The sequence below is a fragment of the Benincasa hispida genome, chromosome 11, assembly GCF_009727055.1.
Source record: "Benincasa hispida cultivar B227 chromosome 11, ASM972705v1, whole genome shotgun sequence".
NCBI classification, from domain to species: domain Eukaryota; kingdom Viridiplantae; phylum Streptophyta; class Magnoliopsida; order Cucurbitales; family Cucurbitaceae; genus Benincasa; species Benincasa hispida.
In genome coordinates this window covers 83,213,613-83,222,446 of record NC_052359.1, presented here as the reverse complement: position 1 = coordinate 83,222,446, position 8,834 = coordinate 83,213,613, and the positions used below count along the sequence as shown (strand labels likewise).

At 32.1% G+C, this 8,834-nt stretch overlaps 1 protein-coding gene across 1 annotated transcript; it reads left to right on the top strand.

Annotated features, from left to right (window-relative positions):
* The first annotated feature begins 3,566 nt into the window (after positions 1-3,566).
* On the top strand, positions 3,567-8,109 carry LOC120091984 (senescence-associated carboxylesterase 101). The gene is made up of 4 exons (XM_039050166.1): positions 3,567-3,770; positions 3,856-4,210; positions 5,532-6,077; positions 7,037-8,109. Exons 1-4 carry the CDS (start codon positions 3,748-3,750, stop codon positions 7,862-7,864), a joined length of 1,752 nt encoding a protein of 583 aa, XP_038906094.1. The 5' UTR covers positions 3,567-3,747; the 3' UTR covers positions 7,865-8,109.
* Positions 8,110-8,834: the final 725 nt, after the last annotated feature.

Sequence of the window (8,834 nt, the reverse complement as noted above, 5' to 3'; positions counted from 1 at the left end):
TGGCAACCCAAAAGACCCAAATAAAGTCTCCAACCCAACCCAACCCAACCTTTAAAATTCGGGTTGGGTTGGGTTGGGTTGTTGGATTATAACTTATTTTTTCTAATTAATTTAAAATATGTAAATTTATTACAAACTTTAAACAAAGATAAACATCACAATAATTTTAAAAGAAAAAATATTAATTTTTTAAAAAAAAAGTAGTCAAACTTTAATCAAAGAGATATAAATGTGTATATTCATTTTATTATTGTATATGTAAAACCCAACCAGATTTTTCTTTTAGCCAATCCTAGACCTAACCCAACCCAACAAAAAATAGAAAAAGTTCAAACCAACCTAATCCAAGAACAAAACTACAACCCAACCCTTATAGTTTGAGTTGGGTAGTTTTGGTTGCTCGGTTTGTCAAATTTTTTGAACACCCTACTTGTGTCTACAAGAAGATTGTCAACAAAGCTGTAGCTTTCCTAGTATATATGTTGATGACATCATACTCATTGAGAATAATGTAGGATACCTGACTGACGTTAAACAGTAGCTAGCAATGCAATTTCAAATGAAAGATTTAGGAGAAGCTTAATTGGTTCTTGGAATCCAAATTATTCAGAATCGCAAGAAAAAAATATTAGCCTTGTCTCAAGCATCTTATATAGACAAAATGCTATCTAGATATAAGATGTAGAATTCTAAGAGGGATTTGTTACCTTTCAGGCATGGAATTCATCTGGCTAAGGAACTGTGTCATAAGAAACATCAATAAGTTGAGCATATGAAACACATTCCCTATGCATCAACAGTTGATAGTCTGATGTATGTCATGTTGTGTACACGACCTGACATATGTTATGCAGTAGGAATCGCCAGCAGGTTTCAGTCCAATCCTAGATATGATTATTAGACTGTCGTTAAAAATATCCTCAAGTATCTTCGGAGAACGAGGGACTATATGCTCGTGTATGACAATAAAGATCTAATTCTTACAAGATACACTGACTTTGATTTTTAAACCGATATAGATTTGAGGAAATTAACTTCGAGATCAGTATTCACTTTAAACGAAGGAGCTATAGTTTAAAGGAGTATAAAGAAAATTTGTATTACTGACTCCACCATGGAAGTGGAGTACATGGTTGCATACGAAGCAACAAAGGACGCAGTGTGGCTTAGAAAATTTTTAATCAATTTGGAAGTAGTTCCAAGTATGCATCTGTCTATCACCCTCTATTGTGATAACAGTGAAGCAATTGCCAATTATAAAGAACCTAGAAGCCATAAGCACGGAAAGTACATCAAGCACAAATACCATCTCATCAAGGAGATCGTACATCAAGGAGACATGATTGTCACGCAAATAGCCTCGGAAGACAACATTGTTAACTCGTTTACTAAGGTCCCCTTAGTTAAAGTGTTTGAAGGTCACCTAGCGAGTCTAAGACTATGGGTTATATAAATCTAGGGCAAGTGGGAGAAGTCATGGGCATGTGATGCCCTAGTTTATTATATTTACGTTTTTTCTCTCACATTCAACCTTGTGTATATATCACCCTACTTGAGTTTTAGTCCAATTGAGAGTTTATTGGGTTGTATGTTTGATGCATTATTTTATGATGTGGAATTATGGATGAAATGTGATGATGAAAATGCATTGAGCACTCAAGTTTTCTCAGTTGAATCCAAGTGTAAACCCCACTGAGTTTCCTGGTAAGTCCAAGATCGAACTCAGGGACTTGGGAAAGCAATATGCGATGGTAATTTTCAGAAGACTTTGCGGTAACCAGTAACTCAAATAGTTATTTGGTTTGCTGTTTGTGGTAATGAAAAATAAACAAATGTGGCGGAGTTTCAAAAAGAGTTGATAAAACGGAAGATACGATGAGTATGCGGTGAACAAGTTGAGAAGGGTTTCAACGAACATTTCCTAGGATGCGTTCATGTTTTTCGATCATGCAACACACATACAATAGTAAATCATCTCTCGATACGAATGCTACGGCTTCTAAAGCTATAACACATGTGATATATGCAATAAGTCTAAAGGACCTACACATAAGCCTTTATTCTTATTTATGCGATGACACAATGACACACACAAATAAGGCGACCACATAATATCATAACCTATCTCTAGGATGCATGTGATGCGTGTTGGTAAACAAAGCTTATTTCTAAGTCCCTATCTCTTGTTTATACAGTTCTAATCTTGCTCTCTTGAGTCTAGATTCTAACCTAGCTCTCTCAAGTCCTAGGTCCTTTCCTTAGACTCTTTCTCGAGTAGCTCTAAAGGGATGTTGGGCACAACATAGAACAAGAAAATCGCAAGTAATGAAGATCCTAGGTCATGTTAGCTTAGTCTTCTCAACTCATTCGATAAGTTTAGCCACTCATGCGTGCTAAGAGAGGATGTAGATAAAGAACTTCCATTGTATAAATATAAAGTTGAAGTATAGAATAACAATGCAAGAAGAGAATAAAGAGCCTGGTAGCAATCTCTTGCTTCACAGGCTTTTATCCTGTCTTTTCTACTCTTGTTCAAAAGATAATCTCGCTCTCGCGAGAGTCGGCCTGCTCTCTGCTTTCTACGCCTCCGAGTTCTCTCTTGAGTTGCCCTGAGCGATCTTCCGGTGTCTCTGCTCTTCTCTTGCTCCGCCTTAAAATAAAAAGGGAAACTATGGACAAGGCTAAACTATGGAGAAATTTTTCTAAGTATCCGAACTCGTGAACCGGTGAACTAGTTAATCTCTTTTCTGAAGGATGCCCTTGGTATTTATAGAGCTTCGGGGTGAAGGGCGGCTTCTCTCTTATGATTACACAGATGGGATGGCTTTAATTCCCTGACTGATGTACCGAATATTTGTCATCAAAAAGCTGAATGTACTTGTTATCGTTAGCGGCTGTCAACTTAATTATATATATTATAAATAGTAGAAGCAAAAGGAAAATGAAACAGAAAGTAGTTTTGAAAGTTAGCTTTCAATTTAAGAAATACTTTTTCATATTAGAATCTTTTACAAAATGGAATTTCTTTTTTCTTGCTTCACGCGTTGCTTGCTACAGAAAACAACTTTGCAAAACATGATTTTTGAAGGTGCTAAAATTCTTCTTGCCACCAATAAATTACACCACCATATAAATTGGCTGAAAATTTTAATTATTTTTTGTAATATTTTGGTGAAGTCCAGAGTGCACCTATCTACATGCATCCCCTTCGTCTATAAAAAGAAAAAATGTATTTGAAAATTTTAATTTTTTTTATCAAGTGATAACCTGTGATCAAACACTTTAGTGAGATGCAATAAAATATATATATAATCCATGTTGAAATTTTAGTTGGATATAAGGGCATTCGTATGTATAGCCATCCAAAATACTTAATTTTGAAGGGTGGGTTGTTGAGAATGGAGTGTTGAAAAAAGGAATATGATGACAGATAAATTAAGTTTAAGATGGAACTTAGAAGCCTATCCTATCAAATATGGGTCAGCGTTTGGGCCTCCCATTTTAGACTACCTGTACAAAAATTCCTTCGACATGGTCTATGGGAAGTTCTAATTAAATATAAAGCAAAGCTAAATTTTAAGTCACTGCGACAGTGACTATTCCCTAATTTCTTAGTTTACGACGCACCTTCCCATTTCATTCCAACCTAATCCCCCCCTGTTGGTCAATCATCAACACTACCAACTCCATGCTTAAATTCACTGCAAAAGAAAATTTGGATTCCTCAAAGAACACCAATCATCATCAATGGACGACCATAACTCTCACCGGTAACCATATTTCCATTCTATTTCCTCTCTTCTCTTCTAATTTTCCAATCTGATTTCGCTAATTTCAGGCTATTTTCGAATACAGATTCAGCAGCGGATTGGAATTAGGGAATTTCATTGCGACTTCAGATTTGTTGGAGCATTCATGGAAGGCGATTACAAAACTTCGAACTGAAATTACTGTACCGATTTATTTGGCCTTTTATAAATATTACAATGAGCGATCGAACTGTAAGATCCTTGCGTTCGTTACTACTCCCAACTGTACCGAAAATCCTATTGATGAAGATGGAGGAGAAGATCTAGTTTCGCTTTCGGATCTGCTCATCGATGAGTTTACTGCGTTTGAGTTTCTTCAAACCAAAACATGCCCGGATTCCGCCATTAATGGAGTTGCTCTTGACCTCTTTCGCCGTTTCTATCCTGTCTATGAACAAGAGGTATTCTTCTTCTTCTTCTCCTTTTTTTTTTTTTTTTTCCCTATTATTTACTTTCGTAAAAACAAAACAACATTGGTTTAAAAAGTTTTTTTTTTCTCAAAAAAAGAAAAGAAAAGAGTTTAAAATGTTTAATCTCTATTTTCATTTTAATTTAATTAAAAGGAGTTCGAACTTAATCCTTCTCTGTTTTACCACTTTTCAATTTAATCCTTCTCTGTTTTACCACTTTTCAATTTAATCCTTTTACTGTCAGTAAAATTTAGGTTAAATTACCATTTGGATCTCTTTAGTTTAATATTTGACAATATCTCTTTAGTTTAAAATTTAGTTTAATTTTAGTTAATATACTCTCAATTGTCCAATAGTAGTTTTGACAACATTAGTTCCACTATTGTTGATTTTTTTAAAAAACTTTTTGTTATCTATTAGTATTTTTATTATAAATTTTGAGAACATATTCACATATTATATTTTTTTGCATGAAAATTAATATTATTATTTAATCAATTTTAGAGAAATTAATTTTAAGGAACTAAATTTAAGATTTATTGAAAGCACAAAAACTAAAATTAGATAAGTTTAATTACAAAAACTAAGATTGAACAAACTTCAAAATATAAAGACTAAAATAGTATTTTAAAAGTTAGTTTAAAAAATAGTAAATAAATAAATATATTTTGTAAATCTAGCAATTATCTTTTTGAATATTGCAAATATAGCCAACAAAACTAAATCTTACTCATATCTATTTATACCATTTAATTTTGGAGTTGTATTAATTAAAATCACAAACTAATAATTGTATCAATTTAAACTTTAAACTTTTATTTATTGAAGTAGAATAATATGAGAATTAATATATTCTAGTTAATATTTAGTATAGTTGTTAATTTAGACTAATTAACGTATAATTACTATTTTAAAATTATTTAGTTATTTGTCTTATTTTCTTGTAAGGTTATAAATAATCGGGTGTTTGAGACAAGGAGTGAAATATTGAGTTTTAAGGAGTGTTATGAAGTGTGGAGAGTTATTTGATTATCATTCTGAATATAGAACATTTGGTTCTCTACTCTCTCACCTTTAGGATGAATTTCCCTTCTTTAACCATGAATTTGATGTAAGATTTTTCTCGCTACATCATTAGTGAATCAATAAACATTCCATTAAAATTTCATTTCACAGTCGTTATAACTTTCATGTATATATAATACTTTGAATATTCAAGAATGAATGTAAATACGAGAAATGCAAGAATCAAATAGATCCTGTGTCAATGGGTTTTTCATTGATGGGGCATGCATGATTTTGTGTATTTCAGATATCAAGGCTGATATCCGATCCCAACACTCCAATAATAATCACAGGACATGGTTTAGGAGGATCAGTTGCTTCTCTCTTGACATTATTACTTCTTGATTCCATAGATCTCACCAAAACCAAACGCCCTCTCTGTATAACTTTTGGTTCTCCTCTGTTAGGCAATGAGGCTTTTCAAAATGCCATTTCACAGTTCTCAACTTGGTCTTCTTGCTTCCTTCATCTTGTCTCCAACCAAGACCCTCTTCCTACAAAGTTCTTGAATAACAAAGCTTACTATCCCTTTGGCACTTTCTTGTTCTGCTCCCAATCTGGTGGTTGTTCTTCTTTCGAAGACCCGAAATCGGTCTTGAAATTGTTGGAGGCAACCAAAGCTAGTAATGATGTTCTTACTGCTTCTTCATTCTTTGATTATAAAGAAACAATTGATCGTTTGATAAACCAGGCCAATCTTAAGGCTACTATGAAGATGGTCACAGAGAATGCAGAGTCGTGGACTGGGAGCTTTGTAGCACAACTTGAAACTATTGGAGTTGCTCGAAATCAAGTAAGTTGTGTTGGTGGGCTATTTTTAACTTAATTTTCTTAACTAGTTCTCCAAATTGGTTTCCTCGGCTGGTAAAGTGTTTTAATATTATTGTGTTCGGTTTGATAATGTTTTCGAAATTATGTTTGTTTTCTCACAATCTCTTTATCATGATTTTCACTACTCTTACATAAATACTTAATCGAATAAAACAAAAGTTTGTTTTCAAAATCTCCTTTTAAGACATGTTTAATAATTTGATTTTGAGAATTATGATTTTTCTTACCGTTTGTTTTACGATAGTTTTCATCTTTCCCTATGAAAACATTTAAATTCATAACTATATTCTAAAAAGAACTTTTCTTTTTAGTTTTCTAAATTTGACTTGGATAAACATGAGTATATAACAACTAATAATTAAAGAAAAAAAAACTTGTAGAAATAAGATAACAATTTAATTTTTTATTTTTGAGAATTGTGTTTGTTTTTTCATATTTTTCTTTTTAGAATGATTTTCATCTTTATCTAGGAAAATATTTGAATCCATAACCAATTTTGAAAACCATTTTTTTTAGTTTTAAACAATTGGCTTGAATCTTAAAACATTTTGAAAAGTACATAACAAATCAAAAATTTTATTCATGGATAGAAATAACCTTTTGTAATCTTAGTTTTTAAAATTTGGCTAAGATTTTGAAAATACATATAGGTAGATAACAAAACAAAACAACTTATATATGAAAGTAGCATTTATAAGCTCAATTTTCAAAAGTTAAAAATAAAAAACGATGATGATTATCAAACGATGATTTTAGTTTTTAAGTTTAAATCTCTATCCAGTTTTGAAAATGTTTTTACAAAACAAGAAACATGAACAATTACCAAACACTTGTTTTTCAAAAAAACTGAAAACCAGTAACAAATAACATTATGGAACGAGCCCTGATAAATTCTACCTTATCTTTGTGAATTCATTGCAGGCCCAGCAGCAGCAGCAGCAGAGAGTAGTAGATGTTAACAGACTCGCAAAAGCACTAAAAGACAACGAGATGAACCTGATACTTGAGAACACAAAACCTTTTGCCAAGACTTTAAATGACGTTAAGATAAACATGGCAAAACTTGAATGGTACAAGAAGAAGTGTAAGTTTGATAATATTGGTTATTATGATAGCTACAAAAATCAAAGAAGTGAACCTGACATTAGAGTTGCTGAGTTCAAAAAGATCCTACGAGTTTACTGGGAAAATAAGGTAGAGGAAGCAGAAAGAAAACCTCTTAGGGATGGAGCTCCATTCAATGTACAATTATTGTTCGGAGGAACGAATTACCGACGAATGGTCGAACCACTCGACATCGCCGAACACTACCGAAAGGGATTGACTGACTACAAATCTCACAGGCCAAAGCACTATACTAAGCTTGAACAATGGTTCAAAGAGTCGCCAACTCCCGATTCGAGTTCAACACAAAGAGAAGCGGTTTCTTCTATACTTACTGTGGATTCTCTGTTTTGGGAACATGTGGAAGAGGCTGTTCTGGCATGTCAAGTGCTGACGATGGTGGATTGTAGTGAAGAAGAAAATGAAGTAGAACTAGCTAAGCTTAGAGAATTTGAGGATTATGTAGTGGAATTGATGAGGAATTATGCTGTATCTTCTGAGATTTTCTTGCCACATAGCACCTTCATGAAATGGTGGGAAGAGTATGATGAGATTGTGGGAGATGATCATGACTCAGTGCTCTCGAGGTTAATGAGGAATGAAGAGTATGAAGAATATGCTAATGGGAGGTTACAGATCCCTTGAAATGATGTTTGTTTGGATACGTTGAATTATTAATTTAGTCGTTGCAGATTGTATTTACTTTGTAGCAAATGTCTAATAAAATGCATGGATGTTTCAGTTTTTGGGCATATAGAAAGGAGATTTGAGATTAAACATTCGTGGAGTAAGGTGTTGGTCTTGGTCATTTTTGTACGTAAATAGAGCTCGATATCGACCTCGAGCTTTTAATTTACAGATATAGAGATATCGATGAATATTTTTGTAAATTATGAAATTTATAAAAATTATTTAAATTAATAATTGAGTTGTTTTAGATCATCCATATTCATACTTCTATTGAGAATAATGGATGAGAATTTATTATGTTTTAAATATATTTATAAAAAAATATCGGAGATATCAATTAAATCTTTAATAACAATGTTGAATTTTTCAAATAATGAAAATATTGATATATCAACAGATTTTTCAATCGTTGATGAATTGTTGTGATGAAGGAATGGTTGTAAATTTGATTGACTATTTGCACCAATAGTGGGGGTTAGAAATAAAGGTTTGATAACAAGTTTTAGTTCCCAATTTAAATCGTTGTGGTCCAAAATTTTATATAGGATACTGAACTTTTAATTTAATAAGTCTTTTGATTTATTTAAGAAAATTTTAAAGTTTAGAAATTTATTAGACAGAAAATTTAAAAGTTCAGAGGTCTAGTATACACTTTTAAAAATACAAAATTTAAATAGAGCACAAATTTGAAAGTTGCTTAAGTGCTTAAGTACTAAACTTATATTTTGTATCATACTATTAAGATAGTTTTGGTAGAGAAAAAAAAAAGTAAAATATGATATAGAATTTTAGTGGCACATTTTTAAAAATATATATGTATGGATAATAGTAAAATAATAGAAATATCTTACTTGTCACTGAAAAAGGATTCACAAAGTATTATTAAAAAAGAAAAGAAGAAAGAAAAAAAGAAAAAAACGATTAA

What these genes read in the sequence shown, in the direction of transcription:
- LOC120091984 (XM_039050166.1), top strand. Translation starts at nt 3,748, where the DNA reads ATGGACGACCATAACTCTCACCG. An exon ending in ATCCTGTCTATGAACAAGAG is followed by an intron (nt 4,211 to 5,531) that starts GTATTCTTCTTC and finishes TGTGTATTTCAG; the next exon opens with ATATCAAGGCTGATATCCGA. An exon ending in TTGGAGTTGCTCGAAATCAA is followed by an intron (nt 6,078 to 7,036) that starts GTAAGTTGTGTT and finishes AATTCATTGCAG; the next exon opens with GCCCAGCAGCAGCAGCAGCA.